This window comes from Sciurus carolinensis, chromosome 12 (assembly GCF_902686445.1).
Source record: "Sciurus carolinensis chromosome 12, mSciCar1.2, whole genome shotgun sequence".
Classification (NCBI taxonomy): domain Eukaryota; kingdom Metazoa; phylum Chordata; class Mammalia; order Rodentia; family Sciuridae; genus Sciurus; species Sciurus carolinensis.
Window position 1 is genome coordinate 81,585,446 of NC_062224.1, and position 27,850 is coordinate 81,613,295.

Sequence of the window (27,850 nt, forward strand, 5' to 3'; positions counted from 1 at the left end):
CGCATTCCTTAGTGTCCTGAAACTTTTGGGACTGGTTCCTCCCCTTCTATGACACTGACTTCCTACATTAACTTACTCCCCAGGGACATAGAGCTCCATGCCGGTGCTTCTGCTGTTCCCACTGCAGGAAGGGCCATCCTCACCTCCTTGGCCAGGATTACCTTCTCACCTGTTAAGATTCCACTCGGGGTCACCTGCTCCCAAAGTCATCCCTGTCGCCTCCCAGTCTGACCTAGACATCCTGCCCTGCAATGATGGTGACTTCACACGCTACCGAGTTGTGCATTCCTTTGGTGGTAACTACATGGTGCTGTTGAAATTCTGTTGGCAAGCCTGCCTTCCTGAGGTGAGCTCCTCGGGGCCAGGCCAGCGTCATAGCATGGGGCCTGGTACACGGTTCCCATCCAGTGAACAGAAGAGGCTCTTTGCACTCCTATGTCAGGAATCACTGCAGGGAGCAGAGGGAAGTTTATGGGGTCTTCAGACATCTGGGGTTCTTGCAGGGATTTCTGGTCATAGGCCTTGGTCACTTTGCCCTTCCTTTCTGGGAGGGCACCAGAGCTCTCACGGCTTCAGCTGGGTGGGGACACCTGTATCAGCGGCTCTGCCCAGCATCAGAGCCTTTGTGAATGTCCTCCACATCTCATGGGTGTTGCTCAAGAGATCCGAGCCTGAGTCATATCATCTCCAAACATCTGTATTTGACTTTCAGGGAACCCCTGGCTCTTTCATTGAGCTACACCAAACACATGGGATCCAGAGTAGCCACAGCTGCCAGGGAAAATCCACCATGGGACTTTCCTGTTGGGCCACTGATGAGCCGGAACTGTTGGCCTGAACTCCAGCAGAGCAGACGAGTCAGGGCGGATAAGGAGGACAGTCTCCAGGACTTGGCCTCCCTCACTCTGGCCCTGATGGGTCATTAGGCAAAATAGTCTCCAATTGAGACAGAGAAGCCTCTGAGGAAGTGGAGGCTCCCAGGAAGATGGCAAGATGGATTTCTGGGGTTATGTGGGGACAAGTTCAATGCCATCTTCACACTTTGAAGCTCATGGTGGAGCTCCCTGCTCATCTTCCTGTCCTCCTGGGGTCACTGCATTCCCCGACCCTTGCTCCACTGCCCAGGCTGGGTGGGTAGCGCAGCTCTGGTTGAGGAAGGTTGGAGGTGCGTGCAGGGAAAAGACTGAATTGTGCAAGCAGTTTGCGTTGATTAGAATAACTTACTTGGGCACCACTCTGGCTCTACGCAAAGTAATGAAACGTTTAAAATGTACTCAAATTTATAGGACATAGCCCAGGGTTTTGTTTGTTTGTTTGTTTGTGGTGCCAGGGATTGAACTCAGGGGTGCTTAACCACTGAGCCACATCCCCAGTCATTTTTATATTTTATTTAGAGACAGAGTCTTGCTAAGTTGCTGAGGCTGAATTTGAACCCGAAATCCTACTCAGCCTCCTGAGCGGCCAGGATTACAGGCGTGCGCCACCACAGGCTCAGCCTAGGTTTTTGTGAACAGTGGTAGGATGGCAAAAAGCAGCAAGTACTTAGAAGGTGGATTTGGAGTTTAAGAAAAAGACCTTCTTTCTCCCCCAGTTTCAGGCCCTTACACAGTGCGTCAAAGAACAGGGGTAAGGAGAATGGAAGGAATGGGAAATAACACCCTCCACCCTCAGTAAGAGGACATCTTCCTTGGGCTGGTCCCTGAAATTAGGCCCACTTAGGGAAAAAGACAGGAATCAGGAAATGACCAGCAGCCTCCATTTCCCAATGCTTCTCAAGATCCCCACCCAGCCCTGCTTGGTTGCCAAGTACGCCCAATCGAGGCCTTCCCTGTCTCTCAGCCCGGTGATAGTCACAGGAAACAGAAAAGGCAGTCATGTTTATTCTATTTCTTGAAGGTGCAGGCCTGCTCTCTGCTCAGGGCCCTGGGCTTTCAGGCCTGTGCTCATTGGCAGGGCTACCCAGCCAGCTGCATCCCAGGACCAGGTAGTCCTGCATCCCAGGACCAGGTAGTGCCTCAGAGCCAGAAGGCAAGCAAAGAGTCCCTGAGGCACAGGCACTTGGCCCCAGCAACCATTTTCTCAACCTCAGGCTCAGCCAGATTAAGAGCAGAGGGACAACTGATCTCTGTGTTGTCAGTGGCCAAGTGTGGTAACCCTCAGGGACCCAGGAGGTGGCGGGTATTCAGTGTGAAAAACTTTAAGAGGAAGAGGAAGAAGACCGAGATGAGGTTGTTTGACCCAGCACCCTGGGGATGTCCCAAGAGGCCTACTCTGCTGATGCCTGGAGAGTGCAGAGGGGTGGGAGGGCCTATGGATCTCTTCTCCCCAGAGTCTAGCCAGGTGCAGGCCTCCAGGCCTGGGTGACAGAGGAGCAGTCCCAGAGCCTGGATAAGGCACAAAGGATGGTCCAGGCAGTGGCTGCTGCCCTTTCCTGTGTTTCCTGGCAGAGATGGCCAGGTGCCCCAGTTGGGCTGTGCAGCTTTCCAGGGGATAGGCAATGGAAGGTAATGCTGGCGACATCTCCCGACCAGTGGCCAGGAGGAGGTAGGCTGATGAGATGGGACCAGATCTCACCCTCGGTTGGGTCCCGCAGTGCAGAAGAGCAGTGTGTGAATGATTCTAATGCTTCTGGATGCTTCACGCGCCCCACAAAGCTCAGACATCAGGAGCTGATGGGATTCTACCTAATCTGTAATGAAAGGCACAGGTTAGCGGGGTTACCTTCACTCACCTGTTGGAGAAGCCTGCAGACTGCATCCCAGGGCCCAGCACCATCAATATTTGGGAGCATTCCATCATCCAAGTGCCCAGCTTTCCTCTTGGAGTGCCTTTGCCCCCTGATAAGAACCCTCTGGTTCTCATCTGACTGCTTGTGAGGACCACCTGGGTCTATAATACCCTCTAACCCCAGGCATCTTCACTCTCAGAAGCTTCCATGGTGATTGCAATGTGCAGCCCGAGTTTAGGAGGAGGAGAAAGGAGTTCAAATTGGTTCATTTGTCTCTGGCTATGGCTCTGAATCAGGAAGTGAAAAACCACTAAAATAAAGTTTTGAGTTATTTGTAAATAGAATACATATCACAGCAAGAAAAATTTATGTCGGCACTAAAAGTAGAACTTCCTGACTAAGAGGGCTATTTTGGAAAGTCTCTCCAAAACTGCTGAATCTCCTTTTTTTCGGGCACTTAAGAGGATGAACTCTTCTGCTCCAGTGGGACAGGAAGGAGATGCCTCCCCTACCCAAGGGCCCTCTTAAATGCTGGGGACAAACCACAAGTGTGCTCCTGGTTGCCCCTCCTCTGGCCCAGGCTAGGGTCCCAGACTGGAGTGACCTCTGGGAAACAATGATTGTTTATTGAGTCCTTCTCTCCATGGCCTCTATTACCCCCCAGGGACCTTGCATATCATATCTTAAACTCTGTGATAAGGCTGGAAGGTAGGAATTATTATTCTTATTTCATAGGGGAGAGAACTGAAGCTCAGAGCTAAGCAAGTCTCCCAGGGTCATGCAGGCAGGAGGGAGCACAGTCAGGATTCAGAGCCCACTGAAATCACTGCCTCTGTCTGCCATGCCATTGTCCCCAAATGAGGAAAAAGACAGACTTCAGGCTGATGGGGACGCTGTGGGAGTGTGTGCCCACATATCCAGGTATGTAAGTAGCCCCTGGCCTTCAGGGCAAGCGGAACCACCCTCTGTTCTGAGATCAGCTCTTTGGGGTTGATGTGCTTTGTAAGTGGCAGAGCTATGGGGCAGGCCTTTGGTCTGGTCAAACGTGCTTGCTAGGTCAGATGAGTAGTTGGCAATCCTGGCTTTCTCGTTTGCTTTTGTAACCTTTACTGGTACACAAACCCAAAAGTATGAGTGCCACCGCATTCACTGCCACCCCAGTAGGTGGCCCAGGGTCTCCCCGGCAGCTTGGGTCCTGTGAACATGGGCAGGAGAAACAGCCCCATGAAGCTGGAGGGCACAGGCTTTGGGCACTGAAGCCAGGCTGCTTGAGGCACGGTTTCCTGGGGCAGGACATATGGATGGAGGTAGCACCCACTCTGGGGACAGCTGTGGAGACTCCAGGAGGCAGTGTGGGAGACCTGGGCAGGATCCGCACTCAGTATGGATGAGGACCCAGGCACAAATCCACCTGTCTCCGAGCCCCATCTCTGACGGCACTGAGGCCCCCATGTTGAAGGCTAAGCCCCTCAGGATGGGGACCCCCTTGTGGACAAGGTCGAAACTCCAATGAGGTTGTTTAGAAAATTGATGCCATCAAGCTTGCAAGGACAGGCCCAGAGACTCTGTGCCCCTGCAGCCATGGCAGTTTGAGGACCCAGCCCTCCCTGGCATGCAGCAGGATTTCTTTTACCGTTCGATGATGCGGTTGTTGTCCTGCAGGTCGAAGGCCAGCAGCCTCATCTCCTCACGGAGCTTCTGCATGCTGTCGAGGCAGAGGCAAGAGAGGCGACTGAGGCTGAAGTTGCACTGCCCCACCCCTCCTCTTCTGCCATGGGGCAGCCCTCCAGGCCTGGCCTGAGGAAAAACGACTGGGCCCTAACCCCAGCACAGTCCCCTCCCCTCCCCTCCCTCTCCCTGCCCCCACTCTTCTCTGTGGCACTTACTGGAGAACCAGGTCCTTTGGAGCAGGATTGGGGTGAGGAGCTATGGGCGGTGGTGAGGTCTGTATCCCCTTTGTTCTGTTCTGAAGGAGCTGGTAGGAGAGCTGGTCAAGGACCTGAAGGAAGCCATGCTTTAGTCAGAAGGACTGAGTCAGCTTGTGTGTGGCTGGGGAGGGGACAGGCTGAGAAAGGGTAAGAGGAGGGGAGCCAGCTACCCACGGCCTGCATCTCTGGAGTCGCTGGAATTGTCCAGCCTTTCCCAGGAGCCCCTCCTTCCCATCCTCACTCATCTGTGCTTGGACTGAATGATGCAGGACGCCAAGTTCCCCTTTGTGTCTAATCTAAACTTCTCATGATGTCATATGAGCCACGAGCTGCAGAGAAGTGGTAGGAGAATCCCTGGCCAGTCTCTGAAAGCAGGGAGCTGCTTGCACGTGCTACGTGCTGGGGAGGTGAGAAGCACGCGTGGCTCGCTGGGGAAAGCAGCAGCCCCTCTCCATTCCTTGTGGCGGGATCGGCAGCTTGTCTGCCACCTGTGTGTTGGTCTCTTCGCAGACAACTGATCAGAGGACCAAGGAGAGTTCACATTGCCTCGTTCAGGAGTGGCCATGGCGCCTTCCAGGCTGCGCAGGACCCTGGGGAAGGTATCTCAGCATCCCAGAGTCCCTGCCTTCCCAGTGACCTTTAGTCTGAGATTATCAAGATTCCAATCTTTCCTCTGTCCCCACCCCAGGGCACATTTGTGAGTCAGAGTCTTCTAACCTGCATCAAAGTCACCCAAATGTTCCCCTCCCGGGGCACCTGAAACCCACCCCCAGTGGCCCTAGGGGCCTTTGAAGATCTCACACCTTGCTCAGGTTCTCCTGGACTTCTTGAGCTTCTGTGTTGCAGGAGGTCACGGAACAGCTGACGCGGCGCAGGTGGGTCCTGGTCTCATGCACCTCCCTCCAGAAAGCAGGAGAGAATTAGAATCTGAGTAGGGCTCCGCTCACTCTGGGGCCCACCCAGCCACCGGGGCCCACCAGGCACTTGCTGTGCCCTTCTAAGTGTGGCCCATCTCTCACCTGCCTCTGTGCAGATGGACTGCTGACTGAGGCTGGGGAGGGTCCCAAAGGAACCACAGTAGGGAGCATGGACCACATGTGTGTGACTGGGGCCAGGTCACATGTGCAGAGAGGAACGAGGCTCCAGAGACACAGAGGACAGCTCACGCTGGGGCATTTACTTGAGCAGAATGCTCACACACCCATTTCCAAAGCAAGTCAAGGTCAAGACTTAGGAATCTCTAAGGTGAGGGTACGAACAGGGACTTTTCCCTATTATACAGAGAGAAAACTGAGGCCCAGGGCCATTAGATCATTGGTTGATTCTCAACCCTGACTATACATTAGGATCATCCAGAGGAACTTATTCCTAAGCTCAGATCCATTAAATCAGAATTTGGGGGGGGGGCAGTGCTGGAGGTTGGAAAGCAGGGCACTGTTATTCCAATATGGGGGTCTGGGTCTCAGTCATGGAGGGATCACACAGCACATTGGAGCCTGACCTCTCGTCTAGGGAGGGGCTCATGTTCATATAGCCAGGGGAAGGAGGGGGACCTGCCTAAAAGGGAACCCCAAACTCCTGAAGAGAATAGTATGAGAGAAAGCTCTATTAGAGGACACTGCCTGCCCCTGCTTCCCTACCCACTCAGAGGCCCATAAACTGACCGCCTTTGTCCCAGGGGGATCTGGTATTCTCCCCAAAGAGGGGGTTCCCATAACAACCAACTGGAACAGGGGGAAGAATCCAGGTTTTAGAGGCATATTTACCTCTTACTAATCCTGGACCTGCCATTTACTAGCTGTGTGATATTGAAAAGAGACCAGTTCTCTGAGCCTCAGGTTCCTCATCTGTGAAATGGGGGGATAACATTTACTGTACAGATGTTTTGGGTCTAAACAAGCAAATTTGTAGAAATCACCCAGAAGACTGCCTGGTCTGCCTAGGTACATAAAACCACCAATCTCCTCATATTTCTTTCTTCACTTGCTCCTCTCCCTCAGCCAGGGCCTGTGGAACCCAGGGTCCTCAGAAGCCTGAGAGGGCCAGGCCAAAGCCTGGGGTCCAAGAGCTCAGGAAGAAGGGCCAGAGTCTTACCTCATCCTTTTGCCATGTGTGACCAGGGCTGCTTGGTACTTCTGCACACACTCCTCCTGGAACACCTGCAGGAGCCTTTTGGCTAAATGACTGAAATTCACCCTGAAAAGACAGAGAAACCAAGGCTGAGAGATGAGCAGCACGAGCCACCGTCAAGATTCACCATTTTAGCTGAGTGTGGTGGTACCACTTGTAATCCCAGCAACTCAGGAGGCTGAAGCAGTTAGTGAGGCCCTCAGCAACTTAGTGAAACTCTGTCTCAAAATATAAAATAAAAAAAGGGCTGGGAATGTGGCTCCGTGATTAAGCACTCCTGGGCTCAATCCTTGGTACAAGAAAAATAAAATTATTTGCATCATGTGGGTCAGAGGCCAACAAAGCACAGGCATCAATAGGGATATGAGATGGATGAGGGACCTTCCAGAAACACACACGGTCTCAAGCTTAGTCCTCAGGGAGAGGGAAGGACGTATGGTTAAGGAAAGCACATGAGTGTGTATGCACCCCCACCCCGTGTGTGTGTGTGTGTGCATAGGGGCCCCAGAGATGGATTCACACCTGGGGAGAGAGTCTCCTAATAACTACTGGACCAGGGAAGGCATCATGGAAGGTGAAAGTGTCTGGGAAACAGAAGCTGAGGAAGCACAAAGGAAGGCTCAGGCAGAGGTCAGAGGCAGGAAGTGGAAAGTAGTAAATCAGGGACGACAATTAGGGGAAAAAAAAACCAACAAAAAACAAAAAACCACTCCAATCTTGTTCATGCCAGAAGTAAATGCAGTCACATCAAGATTGCTGCTGAAACCTCCCTCTGACTCAGCTAGGCAGTGTCCTCCCCTGGCCCCAGATAACCTGCCCCTGATAGTTATCCCCCTGTGCCCAGCTCAGCCCGGGAGCGGGGCCCTTCCTGTCTGGCACAATCATTCTGTCCCATTGAATCCACTCTCCTTGTCCCCTGCCTGCCAGTGGACAGGTCACTCACTTATCCAGCTTGTGAATCTGCTCCTCATTGTAGCCAAGGCCTAAAGGAAACAGATAGAAATGATGTCACCTACTTAATCATCAACAAAACAGAGTGCTACAGGGACTTGGGGACAGTTATGGAGATGAAGACAGCCCAGCTTGGATCCTGTTTCATGAGAGCTCACAGCCCAGTGGAGCCAGGAAAGACAGTGAGAGGAACACCCACATTCTTACAACTTAGGATGCTATTAATCTGCCCAAGTCACTGATTATGATTTAGAGGCCTAAAGAAGTTGCAGAAAAATTGCCACAAGGCTCCAGAGGAAGGAGAACCTGTGGGGTAGGGCTGGGGGTTGAGAAATTGGAAAGTGGTGGGGGAGATGGGCTTTGAAAGATGCTTGGTCAGTCATGGCCCTCAGCCAATAGAGTGACTGATGCCTGCCGTTGCCTGGCCCTATCCCTGAAGAGTCACGCTACCGACAGAGCCAGATGGACTCTGCAGCAATGAGCTGGACAAGGCTAGGCCACCACCTTCTAGTTCTTCGTCTCTGCCCAACCACTCTTGCAGAAAGACAACTTTTGCAGGCTGAAGTTTTATGGCCTTGGCCTTGGCTAATCCCTGAAGGACCCTAATGCTCACATTAGGGAGATGCTGCCCCCTGCTGGGCTTCAGGGACCGAGCCTACAGGTGGTGGCCTTTACTGCCTTCCCACTCCACTCCCCTAATTGCAGGATCCCCTTCCTAAGCCCTGCACTTAGTCATCAGAGAGCACATGTGGAGTCCAAGAGATCTGGAACAAGTCCCAGACTTGCCTGCTAGGAGCAGGTGGCCAAAGGCAGGTGATTTGGCTTCCGTGAGCCTGCTGCCCAGCCATCTCATGTGTCAGTCAGGGCTCTTGTGTGGATCATGTCAAAGAGTGCCCTGAAGACTACCAAGTGTCTTCCAGAAGGGCACCCTCTAACACACCAGGCATTAGCAATTGAAGGTTTTAATAAAAGCTCTGGAAGACCAATAGAAATGAAAACACTTGGGCTGGGGAGATAGCTCAGCTGGTAGAGTGCTTGCCTCACAAGCACAAGGCACTGAGTTCAATCCCCAGCACCGCAAAAAAAAAAAAAAAAAAAAAAAAAAGAAATGAAAATACTTTAAGGTTATAAAATGGGGCAGTTGAAAGCTGCCGGACCTAAATTTCCTGGGTTACTTTATCCTTCTGTTTCTATTGGACAATTTCCTCACCTAGAAAATGGGAAGGATAATGGCTTCCAGGGTTTTAAGAACACACAGAGCCCTCAAGATGGTACCTAGCACAGGGAGGTGCTTGGGTAAAGTTTAGATGGTAGGATTATGGGGTCCAGCCATGGGGGCAGAAGACCTCTGAGGTACTCCTGAAGTCACAGCAAAGGTGGCCAACTGGATATAGGGTCAGATTGACTGAGCCTGAAAGCCCAGCTGGCTTATAGGGACAGGAGGTCTCTCTTTCTCCATTCCCTGTGGTCCCCCTAAGATCAGATTCAGAGGCAGCACTAAGGTGCCTAAAGAGAGAGGGTTCTGTTCTGGAGATCTGTGTCCACTATGGTGGCCACCAAACACACAGCTACGAAGTACCTGAGGTATGGCTAGTGAGACTAAGGACCTGAACTTTTACTTGAATTAATTTAATTAATTGAAAAACTGAAGTCGTTTAACATATATTCCCCATTAAACACAGACCTGTTGTTTTGTTAAGACTGAATTTCATTTGTTAAACACTTAGCTTCCAAATAGAGATGTGCTGTAAACATAAAATACACATGGGACTTTGAAGACTCCATGCAAACAAGAATATGAAATATCTCTTTAGTAATTTTGTTTTTACTAATTACATGCTAAAGTGACATTTGGGATATATTGGGTTGACTAAAATATATTAAAATTAATTTCACATCTCCCTCCCTCCCTCCCTCCCTTCCTTCCTATCAGTCCTAGGGACCAAACCCAGGGCCTTGCACATGCTACACAAGTGCTCTATCTCTTAGCTCTATCCCCAGCCTTTTCAAAAATTTTTAAATTTTGATATAGGGTCTAAGTCAGTCCCAGACTGCCCTTGAACTTTGATCCTTCCTGCCTCAGCCTCCAGAGTGACTAGGATTGCAGGTGTATACACAGATCTGGCATGTTTGTCTCCGTTTTTCAATGTGACTAAGGGAACATTTAAAATTACATATGTTGCTGCCATTGTGTTTTTATTGGAAAGTGCTTTTGAGATAATCCCAGGGATAGAAGAGCATTAAAGCAACAAGGCCTGAGGCCTAGGAAATGCTTGGGGCAGGAGGGGACAGAGGGTTAGCTTTGATGCATTTGCTCCCCAGCTAACTGGGGCCTCCCCAGGTCCCCCCTACCCCCATTACCATGCTCACCCTGCCCCATGATGGCAGCCACCTCAGGCAAGCAGTGTCCCATCCCTGAGCCTGTGAACAGGCTGCCCCTACCTAGGTCTTTGTGAGCATTAGTAGATAACACAGTCATGTCACCCAGCCCATGACTCCCAGTGGGATTCTTATGATCCCCCTTTGGAAAACTTGGCTATCTCTGTGCCCCAAAGACACAGGGGATAAGAAAACACTCAAACCATAAAGTGCCCTGTCAAAGTAAGAGGTTCCTTTCCAAGGCCACTTAAGTTCTGGCCCACTGTGTCCCCCACCCACGTCATCTAAGCCTCTCACAGGACAATGGGCACAGGCATAAAGGCTTCAATCCTCACTGGCCTGCAGGCAGTGTGAGGGTAGGAACCCTGTCTTAGGCCAGCTGCACCTTGGCTCCACCTAGCACCATCCACTTAGGGGGCGTCACCAACCCCAAAAGGCGTATCCACGAATCTCAGGAAGGAAAGAAGGCAGGAGGGAGGGAAGAGAGTGTAGGGGACATTTGCTCTTCCTGGCTCACCTGGTCTCATCCTAGATTTCTTAAACTGTTTGTAGATGAGGTGCATCTTGTCCACACAACACTGAATCTGCTGGATGCTGTGGGCAGGAGACAGACAGGAAGAATCAAATAGCACTGAGCAAAAGTGAAGGAGAGGATGGGATGGTGATGGGGAGAGGGGAGGAGTTGTCTCCCTGCAGGAGGAGACTCATTGCCCTAGTTCTGGGGGCCAGTCTGGAAGTAGGGGTCACTGTTCTGTCTCCGAGATTATTTCAGAAACCTTAGATCAAGCAAGTCATCTCCTGTTCTCACGTTCTCACACACACACACACATACACACACACACTCCCTCACATAGCATGAGTTAAGTAAGAGGTTAGAGAAGTCAAACTGGTCAGGCAACAGGGAAGTGGCCCTTGTTCCACAGGAAGCCTAGAGTGTAGACCCTGGGAAGACCCAGGAACCCAAGACAGTCTGCCAGAGATAGCTGGGATGGAATGGAGCAGAAAGCTCTCCTGCCACCTGTTCAGGGAAGAAGGGTGTCTTCTCTTGGTATACGTGAAGCTGGCCCATAGAAGAAATTTACGATAAACAAGGAACCCATGATCCTTATTTAAAACAAGAATGAATCAGTGGTCGTCAGTCCTGCCTGGAGACAGGGAAGTGGGTAGATGACCTTTCAAGGGCTTTCTGGGCCTAGGATTTAATTATTATTCCTTCCATCCCCTTCTCAGTCTGGACAAACCAGTGTTTGAGATGTCTGGGGTCCTTCCTCACCCTCAGGCCTACTGGACTCCACTTCTTCCCCAGAGCTTCTCTAGGTAACTTATTTCAGCTGTTCCTGGAATTGGACTCTGGGCAGAGCACACACTTGTCCTCAGGGCTCTGAGAGCCCTAGAGCCTGCCCTTTTCAGAACGTGGGTGTGCAGGACAAGGTGGCCAGGGTGGGACCGTGGATCCATAGTTTATCCAAAAGACTCAGGGTCAAGTATCTTCTGAATTCAGAACAGTAACTCAGAACAGCGCACACATGTGTTGTGGAACACCCAGGTACCACGTGGGGCCATGTCCCTAGACAAATGTGCTCACATCTTCAGAGAAACACAAGAACATTCACCCTAAGTGGAATAAATAGCCTATGAAGGGCCTTACGTCAGTTTAGGTCAGGTTTTGTGGTCAAAACAGTTAAGAAGAACCCTGTGGTTTTCAGAGCTTTTGAATTTAGGATCAAGGATATGAGATGATGGATCCATGGAGGCCCTGATTACCACAGGTGCCATGCTCCCCACAGGCACCAGCAGCTCTATTGGCAGAGTGGGGTAAGGGGGCCCGCAGCTCCACACAGAGCAGACCGTGGGGTTTTAAGAACAAACAGAGCCCTCAAGATGGTGCCTAGCATAGGGAGGTGCTTGGGTAAAGTGAAAAGGGTGAATGGACTTTTAAAAGGTTAAAAATCCTGTCTGCTGTAGGTAAGAACATGGGCACTGGAGTTGGACACATCTGTCCTGAAGCCCTCTGTCACTGGTCACTAACTGGCTACAACTCAGGGCAAATTAATATCACAGAGTGAGATTCCTCGTCTATAAATGGCCATTAGTTTAGCAGCATTTTTGTTTTTGGAGGATTCAAGGGGATGCTGAGAGACAGGACCCATTTGAGGGCCTGATGCAGAAATGGAAAGGAATTATACTTCACCCAGAAGCACAGCACTGCAGTGCTTCCTGACCCAACTCCCAGGTAGGAGCAGGGCCCCAGACTCCCTTCTCCTATGATCTCAGGAGAGGGTCTGGTTCCTTCCTGGATTCCTTCCCCAGTTCTAGCAGCCTTGCCAACAGAAGGGAGGAAGCCAGCTGACTTCCAGAAAGGACTTTTTGGGCTGGGTGTCTCCCAACCCCAACCCCAACCCCACAAATTAGGAAAATCCCACAGACCTTCTGTCTTCATGTACCTGATCCCGGTTCTTCACCAGCGCTGAGTTGAGGTTCCTGAGGCTTATCTGGGTCTCTGTGATACTTTGGGAACATCTGGAGAGAATCTCAGCCAGCTATGGGACAAAAAGGCAGACCCCCAGGGGTCCCCAGCTCAAGGCCTGCCGGGCAGCCTGGCTAGAACACTGCCCACCCCCACCTCTGCTCCTGATAAACCCCTGGCCCCAGCTCACTCACAGTCCGCAACCTGGACCTCAGATCTGCAGCCCCCTTCAGCTCCTGGATCTTAGGTGTCTCAGCCATGCTGGGAAGGAAGGAGAGAGGCTGCTCTTGGGGACTTGGGGACAGAGATCTCTGGGACCACATGCTGTCATGGTATCTTTGGGACAACCTTGATGGCTTGCGGGGTCTCTAGGGAGTTTGGGACAGAGGAGCCAACTTGGGAGGGCCCTGTGTACCATGGTTGTGACCTTGTTGAGTACTGCAAAGAATGAAGATGGATGTGCATTGATACACCTTGAATCTATGAAAATTTATGAGCCTGTGTGATACAAGGTAGCTTTCATGCACTCCTAACTAGGACAATTTGTAATTAAACAGAGAGATGAAGTTCCTTTCTAGAAACTCTGCTGTATGATAAGCAACAGTTTATTTATGAAGGGAATCTGTCTTTTGTAGACTATTAGCCAATAACACATCAGGGCATCCTGTTGCCCCAGTGAAATCATGCTCTTGGTCATAGTATTAAAATCAATGATAAATGATGGAGGGGTGGACATTTGCATGGTGACAAAGTGACACCTCCTGATTCTTTCTTTTACAGGAAAAATGCACGTACAGTAGAGAAATCAGGCTGTCGCTACCCAGTGGTGTGTCAATATGAAGTACCCAGTGTCATCTCTGATGTGTTCTAGCACAAAATGTCTAACTTGAATCCATCAGGTCTGTAGAAGTTCCAATTTACAGGAAAGGCCAGGAAAGAAGATCAATGAAACATCGTGAAGAGGAAGCTCTAAATGAGACAGAAGATGGACAACAAACTTGGTCCCCGCATTAAGCCAGTGGCATGTATAGCAAGCAATTGGGAGAGTTTGTGCCAGCTTAGAATAGACTTAAGGGACATAACAACCAGAAACAAAATTGAGTTCTTGGACTGGATCCCAGTTTGGATAAAACTAGCTATAAAAGGAAATGTGAGGGATAATTCAAAAAACCTGAAAAGGGATACACACCAGATAGGAGGAAAATGTATGGACACAGAAGGGGAGAGCTCATTAGCTGAGAAAAGTGGGCTAGAAAACCACAAATTCTGAATAACTGCTGTTGGTTAATATGCATCCTTTTATAATAGAAAGCAATTTACTATGTATGAACATACACTAGTGAGATATAACAGCCTGGGTCTGGTGGTAGAAGGTGGTGGGGTTATTCTCTTTTGCTTATCTGTACTTTCTCATTTTCTACCATTAATATATGCTTTTTATTTATTTATTTTTATTTTTAAAAAATTTTCTGGTAGTGGGATTGAACTCAGGGGCATTTAACCACTGAGCTATACCCCTGTCCCCTCCCCGTCCCTTTGTGTGTGTGTGTGTGTGGAATTGGGGATTGAACCCAGGACCTTGGGCTTGCAAGGCAAGCACTCTACCAACTGAGCTATCTCCACAGCCCTATACCCATCCCTTTCTATGTTCTTTTTTTTTTTAATTTTCAGACAGGGTCTCACTAAGGTGCTTAGGTCCTCACTAAGTTGCTGAGGCTGGCTTTGAACTTGCGATCCTCCTGTCTCAGCTTCTTGAGTTACTGGGATTACAGGCATGTGCCACTGCACCCAGCAACCTATGCTTTTTAAATAACAATAAGAATTAAGAGGTACTTTGATCAGACAGGGGAGTGAAAGAAGGGGAGAGGGTTTGGGGGAAGGAATGATAGTAGAATGAATGGAACATTATTATCCTATGTGCATATATGATTACACGACTAGTATAACTCTACATCATGTACATCCAGAAGAAAAAGAAGCTATACTCCATCTATGTATGATGTGTCAAAATGCATTCTACTATCACGTATGACTAATTAGAACAACAAAAACAAAAAAAGATCCCCCGCAAAAAAATTTTAAAAGAGAAAAAAGAACCCCATATATTTTGGTTTGGGAAAGGAGGGTCAGGGGAGGAAAGAGGAAGTGAGCAGAGAGGATTAGGAATGAGCTGGAAGGTCCACAAAGGCAGGGATACTTTCTGCTTCACCCATCGGGTATGTTAGGGCCCAGCAAGGTGTTTGGCTCGCAGAAGTCACCACTTTGGGACTGTGGAACCCCTTACTGGATGCAGTTCGGGGAGGGGAATACTTGATGGCAGAAGAGGACCAGCTGACCCGGTGCAACCCCTCAGGGAGTCAGGAGACCTGGATTCCAGTCCTAGTCTTGAACTCTGCGTGACCTTGGGTTAGTCACCCTAGCTCTCCAGGCTGCAGACTCTTCATTTATAAAATGGGGAGACACGTTTCCTTCCTGTTCCCTAAAAAGGGGTTCACGAGGATCCAATGGGACCTCGGTGGTGGGGGGCTTGACAAGAGAGTGAACTTATGCTGGCACACAGTTTTGGGGTAGACTGGGGGCCCTAGGATTCCCAGAGCCAGTCCTGGCTGCCAGACTGTGCCTCAGTCAGCAGCAGCTGCAGAGGAGGGTCCCGGGGCTTCAGGGCAAAGGCAGGGTTGCTCTGCCAAGGGAGAAGCACGCTGCCTGCCGGGGAGGTGAGTGACCAGGCGAGACACTGAGGGGCCACTCTGCTCCCAGTGCTCTGGTCCTCCAGATGGTACCTGCAGGTCAGATGCCTCAGATTCCACTGCAGGTGGAGCTAGTGGCTTCGGCCCATAGAGGAATCTACAGGTCTGAGGATGTTCAGAAGAGAATGGGGTTGCAAAATGTTGGAGCTGGGAGACCTCGGAGACCCTTTGGAAGATGAGGACAGAGGCCCAGGTGGGAAAGGTGGTGATGGCCTGGTCCTATTGCACCTGGCCCTCTGGTTTCCTGCTCTCCATCCTCCTCGACAGGAGACTGTAGCATGCCTGCCCCTGAGTTCTCCAGACACACCAAGCCTCAGCGAGGCCTTGGAGGCAGAGTGGAAAAGCAGCAGGCAGCCAACACCAGGGTCCACCACCTGTCAGGCCAGGGCAAAGCTAAATGGTCATCCAGTCACTTTCCCTAGGCACCTCTTCCCTGGCAGAGAACCTAATGGTCATTTTATTGATGCCCAACCTCCCTGTAACTGGAGGACCCCCATACCCTCCCCCTCCATTCCCCACCCCCCATCCGTCCCTCTCTGACTTCACTCCAGGACATCTGCCATCACGACTGTGGTTTCAGCTAGCCTCACAGGACCCCATCCTCTAAACATGCTCCTCTTCTCCATCTCTGCCTAGACGCTCCCACAAAAGGTGTTCTTCTCTTTCTGACCTAAAATGCCTCTTCTTCCAGGAAGGCTTCAGTGGCTTCCTCTATGCATCTCTGTTGTGCCCTTACCCAGCCATCCTGCCAGCCCCCATGTGTCAGGGAAGCCTGGTCCCCTCTCTGTGATGTGATGCCACATCTATCCCTGGATTCCCTTTCTGTGATCTGGACAGAGCTTTGCTCAGAGGAGATCCATAAGCAGTGCTAATGGATCCCACCCCGTGTCACCATTTGAAGGAGCTCAGCCATGACGGGACCCTGGAGACACTGTCATGTGGAGATGCTCCTATTCCTCGCACCCCCTCTGCTCCATTATCAGTGTGGCTGCTGCCAGGACTCAGGAGGCAGGCAGGGCTGTGGGGAGTCAGCACCGGAAGAGCCATTCCCTCACCTCTGAGGACAAGGGGTAGGGGATGGCGGGTGGGGGACTTGGGCACGTTTGGCAGTATCTGCTTCTCTTCATCACCATCTCCTCTTGGCAAGAAAGGCTCCAGCTTCAACCTCCCTGGGCTGCAGAACTCCCATCTCTCACCTGTCTCACAACCAAGCCTTCCAGGGTTTGGGGGGCTGTGCCCACTTCTCCACAGTGTGCTGGCCAACAGTCTTCCCCTGTTCTCGTCTCTAGACTCTACAGCTCTGCTTCCTCCTCCCCATCCTCTCTTTCCAACCCATCACCCCTACATAGCTCAAAACAGGGGAATGGAAGGTATGGGGTCCCGATGACTGGGCAGGGAACCCAAGGAAGGCAGAGACAAATGGAAAACAGGAAGCAGGAGCAGGGGCATGAAGGAGACCATTGGATCTTCACCTTGGGTCAAGTCCATGGACTTGCATGGCCATGGCCGGGATTCCTTCCCCTAGAGTTCTACTTTGGGCCTTGGTGCAGGATGAGCATTCCAAATCATTTAAGGAGAGACCTAGTGGAGCAGAGGCCCCTTCCTGGGGCAGGGAGACTGCCAGATACCTGGACAGGCAGTGCCCTCAGAGTCCTTTGCCTCCCCAGGTGAGCGACTGAACTAGGAGGAAGATTATGCAAACGCCTGGCCAGGCAGGGGAGGAGAGACAGGTTGGGAGCACCCTCTCTATTGCAGCAGGCTGGGAAGGCAGGTGCTCTGGGTCAGGAAAGACCAGGTACACTGCTGGACACATGAAGGTGCAGAACAGACACAGAGAGAAGGGTTGGCCTGGGCAGGATACCCACCTCTCAGTGCCCAGGCTGCTGCTGAGGAAGAGGAGGGCTGTCCTTGTGACCTCCAGAGTCCGACAGCATGTGGTCTGGAGCACCTCCCTGCTCGAGAGGAGCCTGAGTCAAGGTCGTTCTGACTGGGGCACCGAGCAAGCCATGCACATTGGCATGGCCCCTAGTGCAGTGCAGAAGAACTCTGGATGGCCTGCCCTGCCCCTCCTGCCCACCCTGCCCCCCCCATCCCCCAGGGCACTCACACAACCCAGTACAGTCCCCGAAGCATTAGCTCCTGCCCGTCTAGCAGGGTCCGAGACAGCCGCAGGGCCTGGTAACCAGTGCCCAGCATACCCTGAAACACACAGGTGGGCAGGGTCAGGTCCCACACCTCCTACCCCTGTACCACACCCGCTCTCTGCCACCTGGGGCCACCCCTCAACCCCTCACCTTAGCCGTGTTGTAATCCACCTGCAGGTCCACTTTGGGGATGAACTTGGGGATGTCCAGAGCAGCTGCAGACAAAGACCCCATCTGAGGGACCTGCCTTGATGGTCTGGATCAACTTTGAGCTCATCTTTCCTTGTTCCCAGATCACATTATACCCTGACTGCTGATGTCCCACCTCAAACTTCCTAACTCACTCAGAGTCCCCACCTTTCAAGCCTTGAACACAGGGCGAGTGGGTGCTTAAGTTGCAATCATTTACTGCCACATTGTGGCCAGTTTGGGGAACTACACTCTCAAGTTCGAGATCTGACAACAGAAAACAAAAACCCACCCACTTGCCCAAGGGTTTCAAGGTGAATTCCCCTTTTCCACCTCAGAGAAGGAGGATGAACTGACATCATTAAAATGAGAAGGGAGGAGAGTTTTGCTAGAACTTGGAGAAAGCCCTGGAGTCCTGACTACCTGCCCTTTTCTCCAGCTGCTTGGGTCCCTGCTTCTTCCAATACAAACTACAGAGGTATTCCCATCAGTCACAGAGATCAGGCTGCGTATATTGAAGCCAAAACCTGATACAGTTGGTGTTGCTTTCACAGATCCGAGGACACTGAGAAGTCCCCGGAGGTCAGTTTAGGCCACCAAATTAAAGTCACATGGTATCTCAGAGGCATGCACAGAATGTAAACTCAGACCTGCCCTGCCTTCCGTACCCGGTGCACCAAAAAAAAAAAAAAAAAAAAAAAAAACCCAGAAGGAAAATTAGTCAATGCCCAGGACTGTAACCCCTGCTGCCCAGCCTAAGTGGCCCTACTCACGGTCCCTGAAGGCCAGCCCTTTGGGGGTCTCGCTGGCCATGCTGAACAGGGTCAGAGGGCTACTGGCAGTTGTGTGGGTGATGTGCTGTGCTGAGAGGTTGGGCTCAAGAACACAGTGGTGACCCTCGAAGAGGTATTCCTGGTTCTGGGGGGCCACGTTGGTCTGCTCATACACAGCCTCCAGAAAGATGGCTATCCTAGACACGCCGGGGAGAGAAGCGGGGAGGTAGGAGGGGTCATCAGGTCAGATGTCGGTTCAGGGAACCAAACCCCAGCTAAGACTTGTCCCATGGGGAGAGCTCAACTTTTCAGACAGCAGGATTGAGGTGGTTTTCCCTCTTATCAAAGATGGAGAGAGAAAGGGAAGAGTTCAGGTCTCACAGAGCGGAAGTCCCAATCCCCAAACTCTGCCTTCACACACTGCTTCCTGCTACATTTCCCTTAAAATTCTACTAGTCCCATAAAGTCCTCCAGGAATAAGGGTTCTATGAGCAACAAATTTAGGGAAAGTGCCACCAACACACACACACACACCTCTGAGACTTAGAATGCATATTGGCATCATGAAGAGCACAGAACTTCTGAAGTACAAGCAAGGAAATCTGTTTAACTTTGTAGAACTGGTACTTTTCCAAACTAAGTTTGGACCCAGGTTTCATAGCTAAGCCCCCACAGAGCATGCCTTGGGAGGTGTGCCTTACCACACTTTTCTACTTGGGTGGAGAAAGCCCTGGTGCCTTCCCTCCCTCGCCCCCACTCACGTGTTGTGGGCATGGATGTAGACCCGGTGCAGGACTGCCTGGGACAGGGAGAAGACATGGACCACAACTCGCTGCAGGATGTCACTGGTCTCGGCAAAGAACTGGTCGAAGCCCCAGCACTTGGCCTGCTCCACTTCCAGGATGTTGGCCAGGATGGGCACTAGCTGGCTCTGCAGCCCCCTGCCCTCCCAGAACATGGAGATGATCAGGGGCTAGGGCCAGATTTGTCCTCCTCGAGTAGGCAATGGGGACTTTCCATGAGAAGGTTCCGAGGACCCAGGACCACGGTGGTGGGGAAGGCGGGGTTGAGAAAGAATTGCTAGAAGAACATTCCAGCATCCAAATGGAAAACCCGAGGCCACGAAGGAGAAGTGGCATACCCAAGCCTGCAGCCTGGAAGTCTTGACCCAGCGGAGAGAAGTGATACCCAGCCCAGACTCAGGGGTGTGCTCGCCCTTCCCACTCACATAGACAGCTGGCAGGTGATGGGGAGGGTGTAGCTCCACTCCAGGGGCCCGTTTTCACGCTTCTGGGTACCTGCAATGGCCCCAACTGGTTTCTCTGTGGTGATGCGGTACCTGGGGTGGGGCAGGACCAGGTCAGTGGGGCCCCCAGCCCAGCGCACTTCAAATGACAACCAACTCATCATGGAGGGTGCAAAGACTGGTTCATGCCACCAGGCCACTCTGAGGTGGGCTGGAAAATGGAATTGGAGAGAGATGGCCCTCAGCCATTGAGATCCCCTGGACTCAGTTCTCCCAGTCAAGTTCCTTGCTCTAGACAGAGGCCTTCCCACCATCAGCTGCCTCCACCCACGTCTGCACACCTCACAGCCCAGTGCCCTCCACAGCTGTGCCAGGCTGAGCTTGGCCCCCAGTATCCTCTCCTCTTCCTTCCTTCTCTCACCCTCCCCTCTCTTCAGCGTCTGTCCTTCCCTGACAACCCCATTGTGCCAGTCTCCTTCCCTTGTCTCTAAACCTAATGTAGGTCCAACGCAGCTTGTCCCCTGGGCTGAGGATTTCGGCATCGACCTTCCTGGTAATTCACTAATAAAAGAGAAATTCTGAGGTGTCATAAAAGTGATTACCAGGGCCAGGAGATGGAGCTGGGGAGAGATAAGGAAAGTTAATCAGTTAATAGCTCCAAGGACACCAGAGGAAGACTGTTCCACATTCCTGGAAACCTTGACCTCAGTCCCCTCACTGCAGACCACCAGGGCCATCTTGCCCTGTTTCCATATAAACTTTCTGGACTGTTAATTCCAGAGGCAATGAGTTTTTCCTATGGACTGCTTCCTACCCCAAAGCTTTCCTGTCTCGTCCTGCTCCTATTATAGCCGTGGTTCAATGTAAACAACTTGTGTTTTTTCCCTAAAAGTTAAAAAGAAATACTCTTAACTGTAGGTCTAGTGAACAGTTTTCTGACTGCTGCCCAGCTCTGCTGCTGTAAGTTGCAGGAATTCATCCCAGGACTTGGTTTTTTTTTTTTTTTTTCTTTTTCCTCTTTCTGACTAGCATCTGCAAAAGCTCAATGAACCCTTTTATTTCAGAGACCCTGCAGTCTTTAGAGTTTTGGTGTGACACCAAAATCGCATCCTTTTTGTTCCAGGAAGTGCAGCCTGGAGAAGTGTAGCCAGTGTCTCCAGTTCCTTTGTAGCCAATAGCTGGAAACCACAGGAAGTCCTTGGACTTGGGAGCTGGCCTCACTTTGGCCCCAGCAGACTCTGTCACCTTGGGTATTTCTTTTTGAGCCTTGGTGGAGAGGTAGTGAGCAGGGAACCAGGAAAGGGCTAAAGTGAAGCACTAGACTGAGATAAGGGAGGATGAGCGTCTCCCATGGAGCCAGGGGAGTGTTCAACTTCTAGTTTGACTGAGTAAGGGTGGGGGCCGGGGAAGAGGAGGCAGCAGGGACCAGTGGAGAAAGGGCCAGGTGTCAGCCAGTAGGAAGTCCAGGGCCCGACCCCCTTCATTCTCTGCCCCGTGGCCCACCGTACATGATCTCCTTGTTGCGCCGTGGTCCGCCAAAAGGGACAAAGGGCAGGCTGCCAGTAGCTGCATGGTACAGGGTCACCCCGATACTCCAGAGATCCACAGTCACCCCAAATGCCTTTTGCTGGGGTTTGCGAAGCACTGCCCGCTCATACATGTCAGGGTGCTGGGGGAGAGAGAGCAGAGAACAGCCATGGAGGGGAAGAGTGGACAGGGGGCACCTTCTGTGGACTTCCATGTAGACATGGAGCCATTTTGAATCCACTCACTTTATCAGCTTAAAAATGGGCACTGTAAGCCAGGTGCAGTGGCACACACCTGTAATCCCGGTGACTCAGGAGGCTGAGGCAGGAGGATTGTAGCTCAAAGCCAGCCTCAGAAAAAGTGAGGTGCTAAGCAATTCAGTGAGACCCTGACTCTAAATAAAATACAAAAAACAGGGCTGGGGATGTGGCTCAGGGGTGGAGTGCCCTGAGTTCAATCCCCGAGACCCGCCCCCAGGGAAAAAAAAGGCACCGTGTTCACCTACCTAGAGCGGTGCCCTCTGCCCTGGGGAAGGTGTTGACTGGCCACATCTCACTCCCAGGAGGATGGGTTAAAGGAGCTAACTGTGGGGGCCCTGGGCAGGCAGTCTTAAAGAGTGGAAGGAATTCTGGTTGGGGTGCAGTGGGGGTGGAGGGAGATATAACCCTGATAGAGCAGGGTGAGGGGCAAGACCCCTTCTAGGGGGCTCTCAACCAGGCACAAGTCAAGGGCAATCAGCACGTGGAAAGCCTCCCAGCTTGGGGCAGGGGTCCCCACGTGTTACTCACCAGGTACTCCTCCGTCCCGTAGACAGAGACGAACTTCTCATCGTCATCCAGCTCCCGGGCAGCCCCGAAGTCCGTCAGCTTGTAGATGCTCTGCCCCTCCTCCCCCACCAGGCGCATGATGTTGCCAGGCTTGATGTCCCGGTGGACAATGCCGTTCTCCCGCAGGTGGTTCATGCCGGCCACTGGGGACAGACACAGGGCTGCTAGCTGGCTCTGGGGAAGGCTGTCCTCGGCTCCAGGTAGACCCGGAGTTCTCGTGGGTTGGCAGGGTCACAAGGGAAACAGGAGACCAGAGATGGACACAGAGGAAAGGAAGGGTGTTCCAAGGACCAGAGTATTGGGGTTTCATCTTGATTCTCAAAGAAACCCAGGGCATGTCTTTCCCTTTTTTATTTGTGGCCAAAGATAGCTACACAGTTCACCATTTTAGCCATGTTCAAGTGTACAGTTCAGTGCATAAAACACATTAATACTGTCACACTCTCATCACCAGCACCCATCTCCAGAACTTTCTCATCTTCCCAAATGGAAACTCCATGTCAACTAAACAACATCCCCCTCCCCCTTCCCCAGTCCTTGCAACCACCATCCTGCTGTCTGTCTCTAGGAATCTGACTGCTCGCATGAGAGGGACCATGCCGTTGTCCTTCTGTGTTTGGCAGGGTGTCCTTTGGGTACATGCATATTGCAGTCGGTGTCAGAATGTCCCTCTTTTTAAGGCTGGAGTAGATCCTTCTGTATTCAGGTACCATATTTTATCCTTTTGGGTAAAAGCTCCCTGCTTTTGGCCTCTGTGAATAATGCTGATTGTATATTGGCATACACTCTTTTTAAAAATTTATTGTTATTTATTTATTTATTTTGGTACCAGGGACTACACCCAAGGGTGCTTAACCACTGAGCCACATCCTCAGCCCTTTTTATGTTTTTATTTTGTGACAGGGTCTTCCTAAGTTGCTTAGGGCCTCACTAAGTGGCTGAGGTTGGCCTTGAACTTGCAATTCTCCTGCCTCAGCCTTCTGAGCCACTGGCATTACAGCTGTGTGCCACTGCACCCAGCTTAAAATGTAATTTTAAATTGTAGTTTTAAGTTGATTGATTAGCAGGAATCAGACACCTGGGTCCTGCCCATCTGTCTCAGGACTAAATGGAGACCCTTGAGAATGCTTATTGGGTTGGGATGACTTGTTTCCGAATGTCCCACCCCTCTGGGACTTGGCCTAAGATAGAAGGCCTGGGCCTGTGGCTGGTCTGGTGGGACCTCATTTTCCCAGGGCACAGGGCGGGCTCACCCACACAGCGCAGCACCACCAGGAACTCGTCCTCCGGCAGCCCGAAGGTGTTCTCAGGGCTCTCCAGCACGCTCAGCAGACTCCCGCTGGAGCAGTACTCCATCACCAGCACCTTCTGCCGGCCGCCCCCCTGTGGCCGGGACAGAGGAAGGCTGGGGAGGAGGGCACTTCTCCTCCCCCATCAGGACGAGGTGGCTCTGCCTAGCGCTCAAAGCCCCCCCACATCCTGTTCTCGAGCAGCTTCTGGCCTGGCCTGGCCTCCTCAGTCTCACAGGGATCCCACAGGTCAGAATCCAAGGGCACCATTCACAGAAAGCCCTCTCGTTAGAGGAACGTTATCCACCCTGCTCCACCCTGCATTCTGAAGTGCTGTCCCCCCACTCTTGCGTTCTTTTTTTTAAATGGTGCATTACGATTATATATGGTAGTGGGAGTCATTGTGACCCATTCATAAATGATTTAACAATTTGCTCAACTTCATTCCCCAGATCTTTTCCTTTTCCTTCTTTCCTCCCTCCCCCATCCCCTTCCTCAATTCTATGGGCCTCCTTTCTATTTTCATGAAATACTAAGTTTTTTTTTTCTTCCTTTCTAGCTTCCACACGAGGGAGAACACTCTACCCTTGACTTTGAGCCTGGCTTATCTCACTCAACATGTTGCTCTCCAGTTACCCCCTCCACGGTCTGCCTGCTCAGCCTGACCTGTTGATTAGCAGGTGACCAAGTCTCTCCCTAGTCTCTGAGGGTCAAGGACAAGGCCATCCAACTTGACCCAGCACAGGACTCACCGTCTCCTCCACCGCAAAGAGCTTGACGATGTTCTGGTGGTTCAGCTTCCGCAGGACCTCGAACTCTCTCACCTGCACCTCGCGGGGACGCAGGTAGCTGGCAGTATTGAAGACCTTCACAGCGACCAGCTCCCCAGATTTCTGCCATGGGGAGGAGGGCTGGGAACTGGCCTGACGCATGCAGGTCCTACCCCTGCTGAGGAGCAGCCACCCTCTCTGGGACCCCTTTTCAGACTCTCCCAGCAGCCCAACTAAAGGAAAGGAGATGGGCTCCTAGCCCCAGGTCCTTCCCCTACTCAGGAGGTAGATGGTCAGGCCCTGGGATGACGGGCTTGGCATACCTGATCCCCTGCAGGGGATGGCTTGTGGCTATTGTTACTATTGCATAGATATTAACTGCAAAGCCACTCACTGGTGTTGGCAAGAGGGCTGGGATTGGAACCGGGGTTACCTGGCTCCAGCTCTTACATAGGAGAGTGGAGCCTCATATATTCTGATCCAGCTCTGCAGGGGATGCGGACAAACCCACCTCTGCTACCACTTGCTGTCACCTCCCCTGGAAGTTTGCTTCCTGCCATCATCTTTCTCCTGTCCTAACTTGTACCTGACAAGCGCCCTTTTTAGTTCTCCACTGCCCAAATCCATGGGGTCCTTCTTCCCAAGTGGGCACAGCAGAGCCCAGGGTCCTGTCCAGCCATACACCACCTCCAGGCCCCCTGGAGGCTGCTAGGACACAGGGTGGCGGGGGAGGGCTGGGTTGGCACCTACCTTGTTGCGGGCCTTGTACACACTGGCAGTTGCCCCCTGCCCCAGCAGGTCATCTGTGTGCCACAGGTAGTTGGTGGTGCTCTGCATCTCCTCCCACTGGAAAAAGTCATGTGGCGGGAGGGGCCCAGGATTGTATTCCTGACTTGGAATCAACACTGGTGGCTATCCCAAGATCACCCCAGAAGGGCATCCATGTGGCTAGTTCATAGGCATTTCACGGGAGTGGGGAAGTGGCAAGCACATAAAGTTTAAGTAACTTCCTCCAAAAGAAGCACAACCAACAGGAGGCCCTGCTGCGCTCTCAGTCCACAGCGAGGCCTGCTCCACCCACAGGGCCTTCTGCCTGTCCTCACTCCCCAGTGTCCCCAGTCCCTCCCCAGGCAGGCCATTCTGCAGAGAAGAGCTTCTCTTTTCCATCACTTCTTCCAGACTCTAGGGTTTTGGCATCCAGGCTTGGGACTGTCCCAGAAAGAAGAAATATAGTACAGGAGGAAGGGCCCTGCGTCAGGCACACCACCACAAATCTCCAGGATTGCAACATGAGCCTGGAGCCCCCACCCCACCCACTGCCTGCCCGGCCCACCACTTCCTCCGCCCTGAGCTAACAGCTGCTCTCCAGGCCACCAGCACACAGGTCAGTGCTGTTATGAGAGAGAGGAGGAGGAAAGGGAGAGGGAGCAAGCAGTGGGTGGGGAAGGCCAGAGAGCATCAAACACAAGGGTTTAGCAGCCCTGAGGAGGATATGAAACCCCATCTTTCCTCCTGTCCTATTCTCTCCAAAGGTCAGTTCCTTTAAAGCAACTGGTTCCAGAAAGTGTAGCCTTAGAAGTTAAATCTCAATGTTTCTCTGAAGTATAAAGTCAGGACTGGCCATTTGGGGATGTCTTGGGGCAGGAGGAAAGAGGGGTCATGGTCCCTTAAAGACTGTGAAGGAAGGCTGGATTGGAGCCTATTTCTGCTCTAACATCCCAGGCCTGGAATCCTATGTTGCTTAGCTTTAAGCCTTTTCTCTCTGTAATTTTTTGTTTAGAAGCAAATCCTTGAGTATGTCAGCTCCTTGAGTCAGAGAGCACTTAAAGTGTTCATCCATCAAGTTCTAGTTTCAGGTAACGTACTTGTGTTTGCATCATGCAGAAGCAACTGAGGCACAGGAGTCTTCTGAAGACTATGTAGCAGCTCAGTATGAATGAACGGGCCAGGCTGCCCCTGAGGCTGGGAGGAGTCAGCAGGGGGCTGGGGTGTAGGCTGGTGCAAAGGACACTGAAATCAAGGCCAAGGGCCTGGTGTGGGGAACTGGTGGGCAGCAGATTGCATGACCTCCATCATTCTTCCTAGGTCTGGTGCAACACGACCCCTGTACAGGTGTGGCCAGGCACAGCTGAGGACCTAGGATGACCAGCAGTGTGGCACAAACAGCAGAGCCCCATAAGGGGCAGCACAGCCTTGGGTTCTATGCCTAGGAGCTCTGCTTGTGGCACATCTGGCTCCAGTCTGCCCCAGCACCTGTGCACAGAGGCCTCAGTAGCCTTCAGCGAGTGGATGGATGACAGCACAGAAGGTGGGCCGGCCCACCCACAGCCTCCCTCCGCCCGCTCTTGCATGGCCAGATGCACTTACCCCTGGCTCTGAGTGGCCCTGAATCAGGCTCTCCCTGGCAAGCGTGTGTTGTGCTTTCTGTCTGTGGCAAGTCCAGGAGCTGAGCTACACCGGAAAGAGGAGGGCGGATGAGAGGCCCCCTTGGTGCCTTTTGATTCTCAGCCCCCATCAAAGGCCACCAACCCCAGTCCTTTAACCCTTTCCTGTTTGTCACCTCCTCCACAGGGCTGGTGGGGGGGTTTCCAGTCCTCTTCCCCAGCTATTCCGGGAGCTTTTCCTGACCAACTCCTACTCCTGGGACTCCGGCCAGTGAAAAAGACCCCAAGGAGAGGCGAGGGCAGGCACCAGAAGCTCAAGACAGCTTTGGGTGTTGGGAAGCCCAAGAAAGGGGTGCTGGTAGCTGTTGGGGCGCTCCTCTATGCTGCAACCCTCCCTCTCCCTGGGGCTCACTGGCCTCCAAACTGTCCTTTCCAAGAGCGTCCACCAGGGAGGGACTGCAGGATGCCACCATTCTCCCAGAAGCCACAGAGAGCACAGGCGGTGTGTGATGGGCCCCCTGAGCCGCTGCCTCTGCTGACAGGCCTGCCCCAGGCTGAGCCCATAGCCAGCACCCCATGTGACCCTCCCCAATGGATGCTGCATACTCACTCCATCTTGGCTTCAGGGGATGCCAACTTGCAGGATGGGGTGGCACCCCCAGAACTTTCAAGGCTTGCAGCTGTCATTCATGGGCAGTGCCCATAACATCCTGGTAGCCAAGGGTCCTGGGACCCAAAGGCAGAGCTAGCTGAAATGGCCTTGTGCCCCCTGGGTACTGGGATTACAGCTTTCTTCCCCGACAGTCCTGACACCCTGCTCGGAGCAGCCCTGGCTCTCAGCTCTTAGACTTCCTGATTTCGTTCTTTCCCTCCCCTCTGCTCTCCTCCCTCTCTCTCTCTTAAAGAGACAGGCAGCTCGGCTGCTACCACCACTGCAGCAGGAAGGAGAAAGAGGATGCTGTGAGTTCTCAAGTGGAGGCAATAGGACCCGAGTTCAAGCCACAGAGGCCAGGAACTGAGGCATGGGCCTCTGTGGCAGGCCACTGGGTCATGTTTTTGGCATCTCCTGCAGTTCACTGGAGCAGGGAAGTTCAAGTCTTTGCCGGGAATCCACAGAGCAGGTTGGGCAAGTTAACCAAGTAGAGAACAGCCTGGAAAGATGGAGTTCCCACACCCAGGAGCCCCAGGGAAGTCCAGGACGTGTACCTTGCCACTCCCAGGAGAAGCTGAATCTGATTTGCCTTCCCAGGAGCCCACAGAGGCCTAAGGGCAAACACGGAACCCAAGTCATGTCCTCCTGTGACCTGGAGCATAGCATATGACCCCTCCCAACCCGCTTTCTCAGCCTCAGCATGAGGGTGCACACACTCC

The 27,850-nt window shown here is 52.2% G+C and overlaps 1 protein-coding gene across 4 annotated transcripts; it reads right to left on the reverse strand.

The window, feature by feature from the left end:
* Positions 1 to 578: 578 nt before the first annotated feature.
* Positions 579 to 27,429, reverse strand: Ikbke (inhibitor of nuclear factor kappa B kinase subunit epsilon). 4 transcript variants are annotated; one of them, XM_047521268.1, is made up of 22 exons: positions 27,090 to 27,414; positions 26,463 to 26,546; positions 24,846 to 24,941; positions 24,078 to 24,218; positions 23,290 to 23,419; positions 21,998 to 22,179; positions 21,191 to 21,351; positions 19,665 to 19,775; positions 19,198 to 19,377; positions 18,437 to 18,633; positions 17,625 to 17,689; positions 17,438 to 17,529; positions 17,196 to 17,282; positions 12,778 to 12,844; positions 12,544 to 12,656; positions 10,634 to 10,710; positions 7,730 to 7,769; positions 6,751 to 6,852; positions 5,460 to 5,556; positions 4,615 to 4,727; positions 4,362 to 4,433; positions 582 to 2,689 (listed from the first exon to the last, which is right to left on the reverse strand). In XM_047521268.1, the coding sequence occupies exons 3-22, from the start codon at positions 24,930 to 24,932 to the stop codon at positions 2,656 to 2,658; spliced, it is 2,148 nt and encodes a 715-aa protein (XP_047377224.1). In that variant the 5' UTR covers positions 24,933 to 24,941; positions 26,463 to 26,546; positions 27,090 to 27,414; the 3' UTR covers positions 582 to 2,655. The 4 variants fall into 4 exon arrangements, with proteins under 4 accessions (XP_047377226.1, XP_047377225.1, XP_047377224.1 ...); XM_047521270.1 differs by lacking the exons at positions 24,078 to 24,218; positions 24,846 to 24,941; positions 26,463 to 26,546; positions 27,090 to 27,414 and having other exon boundaries at positions 579 to 2,689; positions 23,294 to 23,420; XM_047521269.1 differs by lacking the exons at positions 7,730 to 7,769; positions 10,634 to 10,710; positions 12,544 to 12,656; positions 12,778 to 12,844 and having other exon boundaries at positions 580 to 2,689; positions 27,090 to 27,415.
* Between the last annotated feature and the right edge of the window lie 421 nt (positions 27,430 to 27,850).